At 34.3% G+C, this 20,150-nt stretch overlaps 3 protein-coding genes and 1 pseudogene across 3 annotated transcripts; 2 read left to right on the top strand and 2 right to left on the bottom strand.

Annotated features, from left to right (window-relative positions):
• The first annotated feature begins 6,617 nt into the window (after positions 1–6,617).
• Positions 6,618–6,986, top strand: LOC143584423 (putative lipid-binding protein At4g00165 pseudogene; annotated as a pseudogene).
• A 650-nt stretch (positions 6,987–7,636) lies between these two features.
• LOC143584421 (SKA complex subunit 1 homolog) lies at positions 7,637–9,918 on the bottom strand. The gene is made up of 7 exons (XM_077066484.1): positions 9,845–9,918; positions 9,626–9,750; positions 8,306–8,418; positions 8,136–8,217; positions 7,989–8,056; positions 7,774–7,879; positions 7,637–7,684 (listed from the first exon to the last, which is right to left on the bottom strand). Coding segments are annotated over exons 1-7 (543 nt in total). The 5' UTR covers positions 9,846–9,918.
• Positions 9,919–12,452: 2,534 nt separating this feature from the next.
• Positions 12,453–14,351, bottom strand: LOC143584424 (autophagy-related protein 8f-like). Its single transcript, XM_077066487.1, has 5 exons — positions 14,289–14,351; positions 14,117–14,172; positions 12,973–13,025; positions 12,757–12,875; positions 12,453–12,670 (listed from the first exon to the last, which is right to left on the bottom strand). The coding sequence occupies exons 1-5, from the start codon at positions 14,323–14,325 to the stop codon at positions 12,573–12,575; spliced, it is 363 nt and encodes a 120-aa protein (XP_076922602.1). The 5' UTR covers positions 14,326–14,351; the 3' UTR covers positions 12,453–12,572.
• Positions 14,352–17,618: 3,267 nt separating this feature from the next.
• Positions 17,619–19,809, top strand: LOC143584422 (uncharacterized). The gene is made up of 6 exons (XM_077066485.1): positions 17,619–17,909; positions 18,785–18,880; positions 18,962–19,111; positions 19,215–19,275; positions 19,500–19,624; positions 19,720–19,809. The coding sequence occupies exons 1-6, from the start codon at positions 17,619–17,621 to the stop codon at positions 19,807–19,809; spliced, it is 813 nt and encodes a 270-aa protein (XP_076922600.1).
• The last annotated feature ends 341 nt before the right edge of the window (positions 19,810–20,150 follow it).

A 20,150-nucleotide genomic window follows, 5' to 3' on the forward strand; every position in this document is an offset into this window, starting at 1 on the left:
TGGGGATGTACTACATGATTTGGGAAGACGCCGGTAAACGTCAAAAGGTAAACACCCCAAGCAGTGAACTTGGAAGGTATGGTGGTACCAACTTTGTGAAACACATGACTCCGGATGAATTTAGAAGTCTTGATTTGCTGGCTTGGTGGAGAGGTAAGGAGGATGAGTTTCCGATCCTCGCCGCCATGGCCAAAGATTTACTAACGGTCCAAGCTTCCACGGTAGCTTCGGAGTCTGCTTTTTCTGTTTCTGACAGGGTTATATCGATTAGGAGGACTCGACTCACTGCACCAGCTATAGAGATGTCGATTTGCTACAAGGATTACTTGGACTCTTTAGATAGGGCACAACATCAACGCTCACTCGAGGGGGAAATGGAGTATGAAGCGGGCTTGTATGAAGACGAGGTCAATGAAGGACACACTCAACCAATGACCGATGAAGAAGCCGCGTACGACGATTACCTAAGAAATAGCTCGGGATCGGGTAGCGAAGAAAATTAGTTAAAGAAACAGCAAACATGGAGGCAAATCATGAGTAAGAAACAGCAAGTTGTTCATGTAATCGTGTCTAAGCATTCTTTAATGTTTGTATTTTTGAGTTACGAATATGCGATAACGATTTAATGTTTGTATTTTTAATGTAAAAACTATAAATGAAAGTTATGTGTTTTTAATCTTTGGTTTGTTGAAAACACATTCACCAACACACACTCATACTCATCTTCCAAGCAAAGAACCCTAACAACGAAAGCAAAGAATGGCTTCGGTCAGTCCGTTTTGCCTTGTAGTTACCGGTTTGCCTTGTAGTTACCGGTTTGTTTATACTGTGAAAAAATAATGGTTATTAAAAAAAAAAAAAAAACCGTTTAACCTAAAAACCGGTTATTAAAAAACCGGTTAATAAAAAAACCGGTTTATTAACCGGTTCTAACCGGTTTCTAAACCGGTCCTAACCGGTTAGACCGGTTAGGGGTTTTACAGAAAAAAACCGGTTATTAACCGGTCCGGTTATTAACCGAACCGGTTTTTTTCCGGGCCAAAAAAAACCGGTCCGGTTAATAACCGAACCGGTTTTTTTAAAAAAACCGGTTTGTGCACCTCTAGGTACCGGTACCAAGAATTTACGACTTTCAGGATCGGGATTTTCGGTACCTGTACGGTAACGATCTCACCTTTATCAGTGGTACAAAATTAATTCTGTAATTGGTTTATTTATACTAGTTATACAAATAAACTTCAACTTAAGTATTATTGTTAGCTATATCGAGATGAAGAAGCACAGCTCCCAGCCTCCCACAATCAACCAAGCTTGCAAGATCTCTCTTCAGTTGGATCAACTGGACCAATTGAGTTTCACCAAAACGGGCCAGCCCACTTGCAGCTTTATTTATTTCACTTTCGGTACTTTATTTCAATTTTCAGTAATTTTATTTTATGCATTTTTTTAATCAGTTACTAGAACGTGGAGTTGCAAAACTATTTAGTGGTTATTGGTGGCAGTTCATATTTTCCTTGAAATTGGTTTTACTTGTGTGACATTTTCATTGCTAGTTTTTATCGTGGCAGGTTTAAACGGTGATCTTTGGACTTTAATTCTTAATCTGGTGGACTATTTGTATCCGGATTCAGTTTCGGATTTCGCCCTACAACTCTACAAGTTGCGTGTGTGGTGAGTCTGTATCATATTCAGTTTGTAGTTCTATTAAAGATTTTGGATTTGTAGTTTATCCACAACAATTATCTATTCTTACTTCTATATTATAACCAGCTATTGAAACCAGGCTCGGCCGATCGGGACCCAGTGCCTATACCGAGCCAGGTTAGGGTACTTGGCCCGTTTTCTAAAAACCCAACTGGGTTTTTCGGGTGGCGGTCGGTCCGGAACCGGTGACCCGACAGGTGAACCAGAGAAAAGGCATTTTTAGAGTTTAATAAAAATGGTATTGACATCGGGAATCAAACCCAAGTGCATGACAGAGATAAAGTATTATTGAATATTTCGGTAGCCAGCCAACCAAACTACATTTATATTAGTATGAAAGAAAATAAAGGTTATATATTTAAAAAATCTGTGTAAATGCACATAGAAGTTGGTTATTATTATTATATTTTTTACATTTATATATATGTATATATATATAATTATATATATATATATCTTAAAGATCCTAAGAGAACCCTTAGCAAATTGAGAACTTTAAGAACCATTTTCGTCCACTAAAAAAACATTTAAAAAATATTTAAAAATTATAAAACAAAAACAAAAATGAATTTAAAAAGGTAACAAAACAAAAATTCTTATATTTCATTCAGGTTTTATAAAAAATTTTAATTTGTATTATACCAATACACATGTGTATAATTTCATTTAATCTCTAGATACGTAATGTACACATATGTACATTATCATTTACCTTAAATCATACATATATGTATAAAAACCATGTGTAAATATATGTACATAGTATACATATATGTATAATCTAGCTAAACCGAGAAATTTTTTTTTCGTGTTTTTTTTATTCTATGAAACCGGGATGATAAATAAGAATTTTGGTTTTTTTACTTTTTGGTTAATTTTTGTGTTTTTTTTTGTTTTGTGATTTTTTTTTATTTTTGGGTTTTTTGTGGTCCAAAATGGTTTTCATGGTTCTCAATTCCCAAAAAGTTCTCACATGATCTTAATCCTATACAACTACAACAACAAACGTACCCAGTAAATCCCACAAATAGCAAAAGCTATTGGTAGGGTTTGGGGAGGGTGTGATGTAGGCATACCTTGCCTCTATCTATGAGGATAGAAAGGCTGCTTCCCAAAAAGACCCCCGGCTCCAAAGCATGTACTATATAAGCACACACGTACCAATAACAAAACTTACAGTGATAAAGTGTCACAATCAAATACCAGCGCATGTGAGATCATAGAATCCCAATAGATATACCAACAAAAAACAAATACAGACAAAATCTGCCTAGCAATCTGTTCCATCTTACGTGCTTGTGTTTTCTTGATGGCCCAGCAATCTATTCCATATAACAAAGTCGGTCTAACAGCAATCCTATAAAATTTCCCTTTTAGTTTAGTTGAGAACCTCCTATCGCACAAAACCCCCGTAGCTGCTCTCCACTTACACCAACCCGCTTGAATGCGGTGTGTTACATCATTATCCATCCTATATATATCTATAATATATAAACGAAACCCCTAAAATCCTACATGTCGCGATGTGGTCGCTCCCCATTTTTTATGGAAGCCACCAGATTTCTTAATTTTTAAATGGAGGCCTCTCATTGCTTTAACCCAAATTCATGGGTATGGGTCTTACCCAAACCAGATAACTCTTAAATGAGTTATAGCATCTTATTAAATTAAAAATTAATCTTACCAATTATTTGATTTGAAAATCCTATAAAATAGGGATATACTAAAATTTAATATCCAATTTAAAAAGAAAAAGATATTATTTATAATTAATAAACAAATTTATAGTAAAAAACATAAGCGGGTCATGGGTCATCAAATCCAGATAGCTTTTAAACGGGTTATAACATATCATTTATTTATGAAACTCTTTCATCATCAAACCCTAAGTATATTATTAACTTTCTTACAATAAAGAAAATTAAAATCCAAAAAATAAATATTAAAAAACGAAAAATGTAAAAAAACCATTCTCTCAAACCATCAGATTGCTTTATTTGTAAATGAAGGTTTCTCACGCATTCGACCCGAATTCACGGGTAAAGGTCTCACCAAACCCAGATAGCTCTTAAACCGGTTATAACATCTCATTATATTAAAAATTAATCTCATAAAATATTTGATATGAAAATCCTATAAAATAGGGATATACTAAAAATTAATATCCTATTTTATTTAAAAAAAGGATATTATTTATAACTAAGAAACAATTTTATAATAAAGAAAATAAACGGGTAATGGGTATCACCAAACCTAGATAGCTTTTAAACCGGATTATAACATATCATTTATTTGTGAAACCATTTTATCATTAAACCTCAAGTATATTAATTATTAAATTTCTTACAATAAATAAAATTAAAATCCAAATATACATATATAAATATTAAAAACGAATAATGTAAAACAACCCCTGTAATACGGGGGATAAATCTAGTGTGTGTGTATAATTATTTATGACGTCATCCGGGTCAAATATCGGTCCGCCCTCCCCGTCAGTACGACCTTTTACCTGGTAAGGCTTCTAGGTCAACGTCCGGGCATAGTATGAAAAGATTGATTATAACCATTATTGTTTAATCATGATGTGTTTTTATAACCATCCTTGAAGACTTGAAAGAAAATGAAAAACAAAGTGGTAATAAAGTGGGTTTGTATTTGTACCGCATCAATAAATTTGGTACGATACTCGATGCTTAGTTTTATTGATATTCGGTATTGGTAAAGTCCCGATCTCATCCAGAATTTTTGCATATACAATAGTATTCTTAGCCGGAGTGGTAACTCTGCATCCGAAATGAGTTGTTGATATATCCGTTTTATATTCGAATCAAATTTCAATTCGTTAGCATTCTTTTGGTACTAACTCCTAACTCTTTGCAGCGTTTACAGGTCTAACTTATTAAGCCTATAATAATTACTTAAATTGATAAATTGTTAGAATAGAGATAAATTAAGTTTTCGTCCGGAATTGATATACGATCGAATTAAATACCATAAACAAGTTCCACAAATCTATTTAGTATAACAGGGTTGTAGGTTCATTTATTTTTTAGACGGCTTAGATTGTTTGCGCACTCCCTCTGCCGACTAAGGTGCGAATGAGCTATACGCTACTTTTATAGTACGGATAGTTATTTGAGTGTTGATTTTTTAAATACGAATCGTTTATTGATTGATATGAATCATTATTGATCCTCGGTTTGATTTTGATTTTTATGAATTGGCATGATACATTTTGGACCATAATGTGATGCATAGTTTTGATTTTGGATTTCATTATATGTTTTGACATGTTTTGATTGGTTTGCCTATTTTACGGGATTATTGTTTTTTTTTACATGAGGAACACGAGTTTATAGTAAGTTGAGATGTATAGATCGATTAAGGGAATAGATGCATCGTCTCAATATTGAATGTTTACGAATTAATCATAAAAAAGGAAAAATTGTCTAAAGTATGTGTATATGTATATATGAAATACCAGAGACGTATGGATCAATTCTATGAAAACAAATATCATCTCGATCACATTATCCAACAACCTTATGAGATCGTTCATCTATCAAAGATCCATTATGAGTTTGTATGTTATTCTATTTATCAGTTACGAGTTTACGATTTTATGAGTGTGTTAGTAACATTTTTACAAGTTTTGTAAGTTTTTATACACTTACAAGTTGTAAGTTATTGCAAGTTACATGTTATTACAAGTTACACGATTACAAGTTACATGTTACATGTATACATGATTACATGAGAAAAGTTATTGTTTATAAGTTAAAATTTCTATGATTTTGTTTTGTTGTTTTTGTGCACGTTAGCTCTCCAAGGTAAACCGGTAAAAATTGACCTATGGCTCGGGGAAATTAAAGATCACAAACTTTTATAATCGAAGGAATAAATGATGTTTGTACATTATTTTTTTTAACCATAAAATGTGATGTCTTTATTATTAATAGAAATTGAAGCATTGGACATATTATATGTGACACGCCATCCCTAGCCAGAGCAGAGTGTTACAATATTTATACACAAACCGATATCAGACTAGCAACAGGATCTGATTCAAACCAGTTTTTGTTAACATGTACTTTTCAATTCGTAATTCACATTTCAAGTCCTAAGGATTCTATTGTTAGTTTTGATTAGGAACGGTTTGTGGTGGGCTGTGGTGGGCTTGGACACTCTGTTGTATAGATTTAAAATAACAATCTCATAGCAACGATTTTGCCATGTAGACTAGAGACACCCAAACTCAAAAGCCCAATTTCAAAAAATTATACACTTATAAGTTATAATAATCGTACCAAAATTAAATTAAAATATTTTAAACAAAAAAAAATCAGAGAACCAAACGTGTGTTTTCATGAAGAACCGATGCAAATTTAATAGGTCTTAAAAATAACATAAAAAGCCTAAATAATAACTAAAAACATTAAAAAAAATGATTTAAAAATAATGAGGACCAACCGGCTGCCACCACGTGGTCCAATCACGTGTCTTGCGGCACCAAACCAGTTGAGTTAATAGTATATATAATTTAAACTTGACATGTTGCACTGATATTCTGCCTTTAACCAGGCCACCTACAAAATGCTTGTGTTTTAATGGTTCCATTGATTAGCAAGGTATTGATAGGTACAGTAAGTTATCGGCAACGAATCTCACGATAGAAAAAACATTTAACATATACAATTTTAAAAAGAAAAATTGTTCAAGAGTGACAACATAGTGCATGACTGCATGTGGTCATGCTTCATAAGCAGGATACTGACAATGATTCAATTCATCTGAGCCACTCATTCATACAAATTCTATCATCAATAGATTACTCATATCTTAAAATACACACGCATCACATAGTTAAAATAGTCAAGAGTTGTAACTCAACCTTGGTGTTTTGTTTATTGGCAAAGATGAATCCTTCTAAGGTTTTTTTTCTTGCATTCATTTTTGTTAATGTGGTTCTCTTGGCTAATGTGTCAGCAAACAAGCTACCATGCCCTCCACAAACACCAACCAAGTGTCCAAAAGATACCCTAAAGTTTGGTGTTTGTGGAGACTGGCTCGGGTTGGTTCACGAGGCCATTGGGGCTCAACCGGACAGTGAATGTTGCTCATTGGTCAAGGGCCTAGCAGACCTTGAAGCAGCAGTGTGCCTGTGCACAGCAATTAAGGTTAATGTGCTTGGTGTTCTTAAGGTTAAAGTCCCTGTTGCACTTAGTTTGGTGGTTAATTCTTGTGGGAAAAAGGTTCCAGAAGGGTTTAAATGTCCATGATAAGTAATTGTAGCATGATTAATCCGCATTGATTTACTTTGTACTGCTGTCATGTTAATCTTTATTTGTGTAATAATCCCATGATGAATCATTACAATTGTTTGTTGAATGTATCTTCAAGTTAGTGAGACTTGTTTAAGGAAATGAATACTATGAGGTTTTTTAAGTTTATAATAAATGTATAAGCACAAATTATAACACATTCAACAATGAAGCTAACATTCAAATCCTATTAATACAAGTTTATACCTCACAAGAAGATGGCTTGCAGAATCAGCATGTCCTCAATGAGGCTTCAATAAAACAAAGACTCGATGATGACCAATTCGACTCTCACTTAACCGGCCAAGGTGACGGAGAACCTGCACATTAATTCCCAAAATTGACGATTACAAGATTATTAAAGTTAATGGTATAGTTGACCAAAAGAAAGCCAACTTACTGTAAATATTGCTTTTCCAGTATTATCAAGCTTCAATGAAGGTCCTTTAACATCGGTTTCTAAAAAGAAGTGCTTGCCCTTCACTCCTTCTGCCATTCCTATTTCTCTTATTTCCTGCATTTATATGGATAATTAATTACTCTAAAACCATCACGTGTCAAAAACTTTATGTAACATTCCTGCTATTAAATCTAAAATAACCAAAAGTTCATAAGTTTTCACTCACCAGAGATTTCTCTAAGGTACTTTCTGTCAACTTCACAAAGAAGACATAATAATCAGAAAATATGGTACTTGTTTTATAACTAAATAGTAGAAATATAACAATAATTTAATAAGGGATACCTTCTTTCTCGGGGCTGTCATAAGCTGGGAATTTGCCTCAGCATAAGCAGCCATGTCATTAATGGCTGTATTGATCTTATCTAGAGTTAACCTTCCTCTCATATATCTGCATTTTAGAATATTAGCCAAATATGGCATCTAGTCTTATTCTAAAATCATAGATAAATGAAGCAGATAATACTGTGGAGTGAATTTAAACCAAATATTACACTTACGATGACAAGGAGTCCAGTTCATTAGCAGTAATGTACCACAAAGGCGGTGAACCACGCCCCTTTTTCTCCTAAAATGTGAAACAATATTGTTCATGTTAGTAATTGTATTAACTTAAAACAAGAAAACAAACACCAATGGGTCCTCACTTTGGGTAATGGTTGAGGCTCCTCTCTAGGTTCATAATTCCCAAAACAATGATCTTGCCTTGCGGATTCCTCCATTACAGAACTGGAAACAAAATATGAAGAACAAAACTATATACTCAAGAGAACTGCTAATGATATGTAAAGCAAGATAGAGAAAGAAAAAAAAACACCATTGGTCATTATCTTGATCTGTAACTCTATCCCTTTCGGGTATATATGATGGCGCGTAGGCAGACATATTCTGCAACCTTTTCTGTTGCTGTAGAGATGCTTGAATCAGCTTCTACATATAGATAAAGAAACCTGAGTCAGTATTCATGTATCTTGTTATTCATATTTTCTAAAAGGTCGAGTACGAGCCTTGGATTCGAACAATTTGTGTTACCTGTAATATTTATTTACATGTTATACTGTTTAATTGGATGGATTCCTAGTTTCCTACACTGTTACCCAAAAGAAACATAGGATTTGTTAAACGAGACGATATTTAAAAGGGCGGTTCAGTAAATCTCATGGGGTGGCTTGGAAGATATTATTTAAATGACAATTAGTTTATTATTTAATGATAAGTTAGTCTTATCTAAATGAGTTTGTCTTATCGTATAAGTCTATTTGTTTGTTTCAAATTGTGTATTTGATTTCGGATAGGACTAGGCCAAAGGATATCCATATAAGCCTTTGGTATTTGATGTATTATTAAGTTTTTTCGTAAGTAGTTTTTAAATAAAAGATCGAAGTAGTTTTGTTTGTCAAAAAATGCGCACGTAAGATTTGTTGCGTGCAGCCAAAGTTACAAGTAATTCCCTACAGCTAGTTCCTTTTTGTATGTACAGAAGGAACAAAGTCACATAGGCAATATTGGTTTTTGTCTTGTTATGCAATTTATCAAGATCAGTTCTTGGTTACATCAGTTTGCATCAGCTCCACTTGTTAGATTCAACAGGTTTCACTATTTCTGGTGACAAACACATTGCTAAATAAAAAGCTATAATTAAAATGTAAACATGATACAACGTTTTATTATGTTGAAGGTAGGGGAGCAAACAAGCCGATCCGACCACGAGCTACTCGAGATCAAATCAATAAAATGAGGTGAGTCTCAAATAAAGCCTGTTTAGTTATCAAGCCAGAGCTTGAGCCTTGTATGGAAAGATCGTTTAGGCTCATCGAGCCCTAACGAGCCTAATGTATTCTTAATTTTTAACTCTTTTGGACTTCTATGCCAAGTTTTGGCTCATTTAAGGAACTGCACACGAGCTCAAACCGAGCTTAGACTCGTTAAGGTTCTTCTCATATAATAAATACAAAAATAACTAATAACATATATAAATTAAATACCAAATAATAAACGACCCAAGCCCAAGCCAAGCTCAAGCTAGAAGAAACAGCTCACAAGCCGAGCTCGAGCTTCACAAAAAGATCTCAAAACCCTAATTATGTAATACAAAAGGATGATTAACCAATACAAACCCTAAATTGAACTTACTTACTTTAGCTTTAGGAATGGCTAGGGTTTGTTCACGCAAGCGATCTTTAATCTGCTGCAATTGAAGCTCCATAGCCTTCAATGTCGCATCAACTGCTGATAAATCGGTAATGCTGCTCGCAGGATACACTAACCAAACAGAATTAGAACACTAGGAGAGACTAAATTAAAGAATTATAAACAAATGCCCTAATTTGGAAGATAAGATTGTGTGACTACTTACTGTTACGAGCAACGACGAGATCTTGAAGCTCTGCGATGCGAGCGTTGAAGGATGAGACTAAAGAGTCCAGTGATAGGCTTCACATCCATGGCGATCTCAGACTGTAGATGTGGCGGGAATGTTGTAATTCGCATTTGATTACAAGTATAAAGCGCAGGCGGGTTGGTAAATTATTGCGGAGTAAATTTAATAGGTTCATGTTAATTGTGTTATTGTGATAGAACTAAAACAAATAAAATTAATCTTGAGGTGGACTCAGTCGGTTGGTAAAACTTGATTGTTGGTAAAACCCAACTGTTGAGACGGTCAGTCTACGCGAATTCCGTCGGTTTCCATCACATTCGTTACGATACCGGAACTAAAAAAATCACCACTCAGTCGTTTTCGTTACGGTACTAGAACTAAAACAAAACACTGTGAATTTACACGAATTCAGTTAGTTTCCGTCACGTTTGTTACGATACCATTACTTAAACAAAAACAAAAACAAAATTGGTTTTCGATTGATTTTTGTTACGTACGCTACAGAGTTGAACTGAAAAGCAAAAAAAAAACACAAAACAAAATACCACCAATAAGGTTTCATAAAGTGGCCCAATGGGAATTTTGCGACACCAAAGTTCTAAATGAAATTGACTCGGGTAGTTCAAAATGGACTCGGGCCGTTGGATGTAAAGTGGGCTTGGTCGAAATTGAATCTCTCTCACGAGAACTTGACTGGTGTGGAAGACTTAAATGAAATGATACTCTGCTATTCTTTTCATGTAGGCAAAGATGACGGTTGGAGATGGTTTGGGGACTCCACGGGCATGTTTTTGGTCCAAAATTTGAGAAGAAAGATTGCAGATCATTTGTATGGGGATGGATCTCCCATTTGCGCTTGGGAGTCTTGGATTCCAATAAAAATTAACTGCTTCGTTTGGAGACTGTTGCAAAACAGAATTCCGGTAGCGGATAATTTAATTGCGAGAGGGCTGAAGTCGGTCAATCCCGACTGTTCGTCGTGCTATTTAGAGGCTGAATCGGCTACACACGTTTTTCTCGAGTGCCCAAGAGGTTTGGAGGGAGATCTCTTTATGGTACGGCTGGGGCTTCGATTCTCTCGAGCATCTTTTGGAGGTGACAAAGTGGGTAGGCGTATCTTGGGTTGGATTGTTTTCTCTTCTCTTCGTTGTGGTTTATTTAGAAACAAAGGAATGGTAGGAGATTTAACAAAGGGACTCTGTCTATGCAGTTCACAAATCAAGACAAACCTTTTTGGATGGCTAAAGTATAGATCTACATACAAGGAGATTGCATGGAATAACTGCGTCACGTCTCCTTTATCTTGTGTATTGATTTAATGGTTTGTATGGGGTTGATTGTTATTTGGTTTTGTTTTGTTTTGTTTTGTTTGGTAGACCCCTCCTCTAGCTACCTGCTGGAGGTTATGTACAACTTTCATTTTTAGTAATGGATTGATGTTCTAAAAAAACCAAAGTTCTAAATTATTATTATATATAAATATAATAATATCTAGCTTGACAATTATTTAAAAAAATAAATTTGTTCATATTCATCTAGGAAAACTTATATATGTATAAACTTAAAATATAAGTCTCATGTATTTAAACCTAAACGTCAATATGTAACATTAAGATATTGATATTATTATTAGTTAGAAAGTTTAATAGTAGCCAATGAGTTGGTGGTGGGATGATAACGGGAGACAAGGCGTTTCAAGTGACTCATGTTTGATTTTTGTTCCATCATTTAATTTCGGCAACACTTGGTGATGTTGGGAGACTATGCAAATAAGCGGCGATCGCTAGTTCGATTGTTGAACTAAGCGGTTAATCGTAACGCATTGTCGTACCTTCGAGCGAGTGTTCTCGAACGTTGGGCTTAGGTGAGGGTTTTCCTCTATTCGGAGTCGAGTGTATCCCGAATTCCCGATCTGGTGAATTTCACCAGTAGCCCGTTTAAAAGATTCGTTAACCGTTAAAAAAAGTTAAAATCGTAAAAAGTTGAGTCAAACTAATAAATTATTAAAAATTTTCTAGAAAGAGCAAAAGACTTTAAATTCTTCATACGGCCATAAATTCAACAGTTGACCATCATGCATCCTTGATGTTGATCAAGTGTTACACTCTCATATAATAATTCAATATCCAACACTTCACCATATGGCCGTATGGTTGGTTAATGCCAATCTCAAATTCTGTTAAATTGTGTCTTACGTATTTTAACCTCTAATTGGTCTAAATTTTGTTTTAAAGTTCTGGCAAAAAGTCATCAAGTGTGCAATTTTATAACCCAAAGACTACAACTAAAGAAAAAGCAATCTTTATTTTTCTTTCCTAGTACTGATCAATTTCATAACAATATTTTTAATAGTAAATTGATTTTAAAAATCTTATTTTAGAATATTTGTGAGTGATTAGTACGTTTTATAATTCTCTATTTTCCTCAAGAACTGTATTAAGTTTTCATAACTTTGTTAACATTGGCTTAAAACTTTTCTATCCAATGGAATGCTATCTAACTAGAAACAAACCAACCAACCAACCAAACAATATAGAAGCCGAAAAATCATGTGGATGAACAAAGAAATTAAATAAATATAATGAACTTTGAAACTTTGTTATTAATCAACTGGAATAGGTTTTAACAATTTTGTAGAAATTAAATATATACGAAACAAACAACTATACACAACTTTATTAGTGTCACATTGAACAGAATGCGCCTACTGACCAGACCCAAACGTGTTCTCCCCGCTGTAGGTGACGTATAGAAATCCATCTTCATCCTTCTTCTCGTCATATATTGTAGACATTACCGCACCTGCAAATATATCAAAAATCGCATTGATCCAACATAATGTAAATAGGGAGATTTAATAAAAGATGTAAGGTTTTATAAAGATATACCAGTAGGTGGAAGGACATTCTCCACAAAAATAAAAATAGCTTTTTCTGCGCTCAGTTTAATTCGTTTACGAATCACGTACACAAACTGCCCGACAGTAAGATCAGCAGGGACGAGGTATCTGCACAGATAAATAAAGAATTTCTTAAATATTCATGTACTTCTTCATAACCAAGATTATTACTTGATACTTGTTACACAAAGGAAACAACACTTACTTCTTCTTGTCAATATTGGGAATGTCGCTTTTCTCTGCCTTCTCCACAATCACCTTTTAAGCAAAATATGCAGAGTAAGACACGAAACAAACATTTATAATAGTCAATCACAAGGGTATAAACGGGCCAAGCTGCTTAAGAAATAGGCTAGAGAAACTACTTAGAGAGCAGAGCTCGAGCTTTAAGACATATGGCTCAATTGGTTAAAAGAGCTGAGCTTGAGCCTAGACGAGCTCTGGCTCGGCTCGTTACTAAGGTGTTGTTTGTTTTTTAAGAGGTAAAATGTTTGCAGTCTGCGGACCACATCTGCAGATATCTGTGGAAGAAGAGGTGGACCAAACATCTGCGGTATGCAAGAAGAAGACTGTTTGTTTTTTAACGTCTGCAGACTGTTATAATAAACAAAAATTTAAATAAACCAATTTATTATATCTAACTTTTCTACAAACTTTCTTCAACCAAAAATTAACAATAATCGAACACATGCAACAATAAACAAGCAACAACAACATTCACTATATTAATCCTTTCTACAAACTTTCATTATACCTAAACTTTTCTATAAACTTTCTTCAACAAAAAATTAATAATAATTAATTACAAGAATGGTGAATATTAAACTAATCATTATACCTAAACTAATAATAAGGTTGGATGTAAGTTAAAAAAATTATCAAATCTGAAATTACAAATATGAAAATTACACACTAATATTAAACTTATATATGAGATATGCTGGGAAGAGGTTAGAAGAACTGAGAAGTGGAATGTCCAAGCCTGCACCAAGAAGAGGGCGCGCAGACGTTTTTTAATGAAACGTCTTTGAAAAAACAAACAGTCTGTAGAAGGCAATGTCTGCGCGGTGCAGACAAAAGAGGTCAGGAAGATCTTTTGTGAAAAAACAAACACCATCTAAGGGTGCAAACAAGTAGACGAGCTTGATCCGAGCATAGGCTAGTTTTAAGGTTTTTCCTCAATATATACAGGAATAATTAAAAACGTATATAAATTAATTAATAAATAATAAACGAACCAAGCCCGAGCTTGAAGAAACAACTCATCCGAGCCGAGTTGACACCCCTATTGTTTACACATGAATACACAAAGATGGAAAATTAAACTTGAAAGAAAAAAGGTGATATACCGGAATTCTATCGGGATATTTCTCCCTAATCCTTGAAGCCTCAGCGTGCCTCTTTGCTGGACAACATAACAATCAAAAAGTTAATAATATTTTTTAACACTAAACAATCATGCTGATTCAAGACTCAGTATAATTGACCATGGATTCAAATCTTGTATACAAAAAAACCTACAGAATTCATGTTCTTGCTTGAAGCAACCTTTAGCCATTTTTCAATCAATAACTACAAAATCAACAAAAAAAGCATGATCAACGAAAAACAAGTACTTATTTATCAATAAACCCATATATTAGATAAACAAAAATTGATAAAAAAAAACATCTTCTTGCACAATACTGAACCCGTTGACTTAATAATCTAAACACAAAACATATCAATCAAAATACTCCAAAGTCTATGATCTTAATATCTATAGCAAGTAGAAATAAATCGATTCAAGAACTGATTCAATAGTAAAAGTCAAGAATACATACATCTGATTGAACTGGAAATGAATCAGAAAATCAAAGGGTAATAAAATGGGTTAGAGTAAGGATTGGGTTGAAAAGAAAAGAAAGAATCGAATGGATGAGTGATTGATTGATTATATATATTGGGGTATTGGGTACCCTCCAAGGTATTCTAAAATAATAATAATAATAATAGATTAGATATATTCGTTATCGATGGATAAACGTACACGTCATATTAGGTGGGTGATTATAGCCGACATTGTTGGGTGTCACATTATTCCTCCGCTCTTCAATTAATGGATTGACCAATAATTTCATATCATTTTTAAGTTAATACAACTAAAATAAGCTAAATAAATTAGGTTTTTTGGTAGCTTTTGGATTCCAATCGAACTTCAAAGTTGCTTTTGGAATATGACTAAAGTTACTTAAATATATGATAACATTAATGATAATACTTGTAGCGCTTTAATGACATGTCGGACACGACACGATAAGACACAAAGACCTGTTATGTTAAACACGAACACGACACGATAACTAATCGTGTTATTTTTCCAAACACGAACACGAACCTGTTTAGTAACAGGTTAACGTGTTAAGACCTGCTAAGAAACCTGTTTAAAGACACAATGAATAATGCATGTGTAACAAAACCAAAATATTCAAAACGAGCATAAAAGTCTTAATTGATAAATAATCCATATTTGAAACAAAAAACCATAAATTCATAACATACTTGAAACAAAAGACGATAAATCCAAAAACATACTTGAACAAAAAACCATATAAGCAAAGCATAACATCCATAAAAAACATAATATCGGGTTCTGGCGGGTATTAATTAAATGCGGTTTGTAAGTATGACTTTAGGTTTAAGACTTTATGAGTGTGTATATATATTTATTTTTAAAATAAAAATCTACACATGTTACTAACATGTTAACAGGTCATTAACCTGTTAGGATACGAATTTAAACATGGCTTAAACAGATTGACCTGTTTAAGACACAAAACCAGTTAAGCTCAAACCCAAACCTGTTAAAACCCGTGCCGTGTCGTGTCGTGTTAACAAGTCTGTGTCATAAATTGACAGCCCTAAATATTTGTGGTTAACGGAACGAGGCTCATGACTCATGACACGTCAAGGTATCGTATTCTGTTACGCTCATAAAGGATCCGAACACATAAATATACCATGACATGTGAGTCATGACCTTTTGTATGGTAAAACTAAATTAATTTTCTGGTTAATCGATTTTAACTAATTTACTTTTTGTATGATATCATTGGTAATGGTTTCTATTTAAAAAAAGTGTCATATATATTGTTGAGAACCTGGTGAAATTATATTCAAATCCACACTTAAAATCTATATCAATATCATTGTAACTGTAAATGTAACCTCTAATAGGACCTTCAATTTTTGTTACTTCTCAATCCCTTCTCGATTGTACACGTAAGTTATACCTCGACCAAGATGGACCAAAATATTTGCTACAACCTAGGAAAAAGATTACTTTCACAAACCTTAATTCCCTTCGTCAACCCTTCAATTTCCGTTACTTCACCCTTCAAGCATGTGTGGACCACACCTTCATATTTGTTATGCCAATACTTGTTCAATCAAGATTCAATTTCTTCGATTACATTCTCCTGAACGTAATTTTATTTTACATCCTCTTCATTATTTCTTTGATTTAGATTGGGCCAAATCGGTTTTGACCAACCCCATCTGGGCTTATCAACCGAATTATACATGTGTAGCTATAATAAATATGATTAGGGTCAATTGTAGCATAAAACAGAATCGATTTTAGATTCATAAGGCCTCAATCAAATTGTTTTAAGTAGACACATAAAAAATCGCTTGGGACCGATGAGCTGATTTCCAATCGAACCCAGTCGCAACTCAAATCGGGTTAGCCCAAACCAACTCAGTTCAAGACCCAGCCCAACAGTTCGTGACCGGTTTGTAGTCTCATTCCCTCAAACTCGTTTGGACCTAGCCCGATAAAAATCATGTCAAAAAGCCCGTTTTTTTGTCCCAAACCGGTTTGATCGGCCTGAACTGAACATTTTTGCCTCCAAGCGGACCAAGCCAGTTTTAAATCCGATCCGGTTTTAATTTAAACCCCCTACTAGTTTGGGATTCCTTATTTTCACCTCCTTATAACTTATAAGAAGAAGTCGTAAGTTATAAAAGTGTAACTTATCAACATTTCCTCTCACATAACTAGGAAACCCAAACACTTTTTTTTTAACTTATCATGAGATAAGTTATAAGGAGGCAAAAATAAGGAATCCCAAATAGCCCCTAAAAAGAAGACCGACCCCAAACAAACAAACACACACTCTCATCAGTGACGGATCCAGGAATTTTTTTCAGTGGGTTCACCGTTCAGGTCAGTCTTATGGTTTGGGCCGTTCCGACTATTCGGATTGCTTTGATGGTTCGAGTCAGTTAGACGGTTCGGGTCATTCAATGTATCAAGATTGAGATTTTACAAAGATCATATTTGTTTCCTAAAAATAATGACCAAAACTTCTTTTAGAAAGGCTAGCAGATCTCTCTTTCTTAACTTATAGCATGTAATACGTATAGCAATTATTCAAATTGTGTTGGTTTTAGCTACGAGTCACATAATTGTTGTGCAAAGTAAACATATTTTTAGCTAATCGGATGAATGCCAAAGCTGAACTTGAACCAGGCAGAAGATAGCAAGATACAAACAGTCATGACTAATGATTAAGTAACTAGCCATAAAAATAAAAGAAATTGCTAGGAGTGGGAATTAAATATGGGTTCTTATATAAACAAAACAAGGTGTTTACCATTAGACCATGACCCAACCTTGTTTACGTGTTCGCTCAGAATTTATTTGTGGGTTTACTTTCATATTTTATATATTCGTTTTATATAAAATCCGAAAGTCGTGAACCCGCACTTCATTAGCTGGATCCGCCCATGACTCCCATTAACGGCAGTTAAATTCCCGCGTTAACAACTACAAAAAACCAAACCCTAGAATCAAATTTCATCGAAAAGATGCCGCAATCGGAGAAGATGACGGAGTACGAGAAACAAAGATTGAAAAGAATCGAAGAGAACAAAGCGAGAATGAAAGCAATGGGTCTGGATAAAATGGCGTCCGCGTTTACGGCTTCGATTCCGATTTCACAAAATAATAATAATAAGAAGAAAAAAGGCAAAAAGAAGGTGGGTTTGGAAGACGATGATGAGGAGTATAACCCATCTGCAGCTGAGGAAGAATCGAGTAGTTCTTCGAGTGGATCGGATAATGACGATGATGAATTTTGTGCGTCTCGAATGAAGAAGGTAGTTGGCTTGTTACATTTGGGTATTTTTACTTAAAAATTGAAGCTTTTTATAAAATTAGTGTATTGGATTGTATATAATATTAATGAATGCAGGTATGATGATCAATTTGTATAGAGAATTGATATCTATTATGCGCTAGGCTAGAAATAGGGGTGTAAACGAGCTCGACTAGGCTCAAGCTTGGCTCGTTTAGCTTACACAGAGCTTGAGCTCGGCTTGTTTCGAGCTCTATCTCTATAGCTCTAGCTCAGCTCGTGACTCGTGGGTAGTTTTTCAAGCTCAAGGTCGGTCTGTCTCGGCTCGTTTACCGTTTATTAATAATCTTTATATAGTTACAGTTATTTTTGTTTATATATTTTTCAATTATTATAATTGTATATATAACTTAGCATATATTATTTAGTTTTTTTTGTTCATAACTTTATATGTAATAGCAATTATTAAAAATATATATATTAAATAAAAAATATATAAGTAATAGGCTTGTGTAGGATCGCAAGCTGGCCCGAGCTCGATAAGTGAAGATTAGGCTCATTTATTAAGCAAGGGTGTTTTTAGGCTCGAGTCTGTTTTAAGTTTAGCTCGATTGAGATTTTCACGAGCCGAACTTGAATAGCTTGTGAGCGGATTGGCTCGTTTAGTGTTACACAAAGAAAATATTATTATTGAAGATTTAGGAATTATAAAACAGTTTTCGACATAAAATATGATTGAAATTACGTATATGTTACTATATTTAAGGGGCGAAGTAAGAGAGGTGGAAAAACTTGGGGCTTACAGAATTGTGGCACGTGACGCAACCAGTTACTCCTTCATAAGGTATAGTTTTAGAAGTGAATAAGGTGACTAAATATTATGAACTTGTTTTTCAGTCAAAGCCGAAAAAGTCAACACCTAGCAAGAAAATTTCTAAGCTTTCAAGCACCTCAAATGTTGTTGATGATGATGATGATGAAGCTTTACTAAAGGTAAGTTTAATTCATTTGCATGAATTTATGTTCTTGTTTACCTGAAGATTTTCAACCGAATAATCAACCCTATTGATGCAGGCCATTGCTCTTTCTCTACAAGATTCACAGGGCTTTTTGGATGTAAAGAACAAAACACCTCCTCAAATATCTGAAGCAAACGCATCAAATGATGAAAGAAAGCAGAGTGTACGTAAGGATGATTCTGGGAAACGGAAGAGGAAAAAACTGGTAGTTTATTTATTAGATCCATGTTTGTTTTCTTTTTCGGTAGTTCTAGTCTTGTAGTTCCATGAAGATTGTTGAATTTCTTTAATTTGATCATGGTAAACAGTTCACAAGTCGAGTGCAAATGACTGAGGATGAGCTGATACTACACTTCTTCCAGTTTGACGGTAATTTCTCAAATTAACTTTTACGGTTTCAATCTTTCGTTAAATTTATTTTAGTTTACAATATTCCATCCATAAAAGGTAGAATTTTTCTTAAGAGTCAATAGTTTATTCTCTGCTGAACTTCTCGGAACCAATGATAAAGCTATCACATTTACCATCTTTGTTTTTTGAAGTGAAGGGTATTTTGGTCTTTTTAACATCGAAATGGATACTTGTTATTGCAGAAGCAGGCAAAGGTGGGATAAGTTTACGTGACGTGCAGAGAGTAGCAGCTTCACATGATTTTACATGGAAGGATGAGGAAATGGAGCATATGATTCATTTCTTTGATAGTGATGGAAATGGGAAGGTTAGCATCTAATCATAAAGTAAAGTCAATATTTTTTGTTATTCGATAAACTCTTTTGTTACCGGTTTTGAGTTTTGATTAATGTTTTTCTGCAGCTAAGTCTTGAGGATTTCACGAAGATCATTGAGCGCTGCAACATGAGACGAGAATCGGAAAATACAGAACAGGTTTCAATGGCATCTTGAGTAAATGTAGAAGAATCTGTTGTTACCCCTTCAACGGGTTCCGCCACTTTGTGATATAGTTTGTTAAATAGAACTCTACAGGCCTAATTATGTTGAGTTGACTTGACTTGTTTCACCATCCGACGAGTCTCGCTTGTTGAACTTATATAAACCACTATGCGACTTTTCATTTTGAAGCGAGGTCATTTGTAAGATACTGGTCTGGTTAAGTTGTAACTTGTTTTGAGTACATTAAAGTATGAATTTAGTACAAGCTCTAAAGTTGTAACAATGGTTTCCGTACCTGATACCCCACACAAAACCAAATAGAGTATTTGAATAACCTAAAGTTATTTGGTTTC

This window comes from Bidens hawaiensis, unplaced genomic scaffold (assembly GCF_021521415.1).
Source record: "Bidens hawaiensis isolate Kalapana, Puna unplaced genomic scaffold, B.hawaiensis_p1.1 tig00033121_1, whole genome shotgun sequence".
Classification (NCBI taxonomy): Eukaryota; Viridiplantae; Streptophyta; class Magnoliopsida; order Asterales; family Asteraceae; genus Bidens; species Bidens hawaiensis.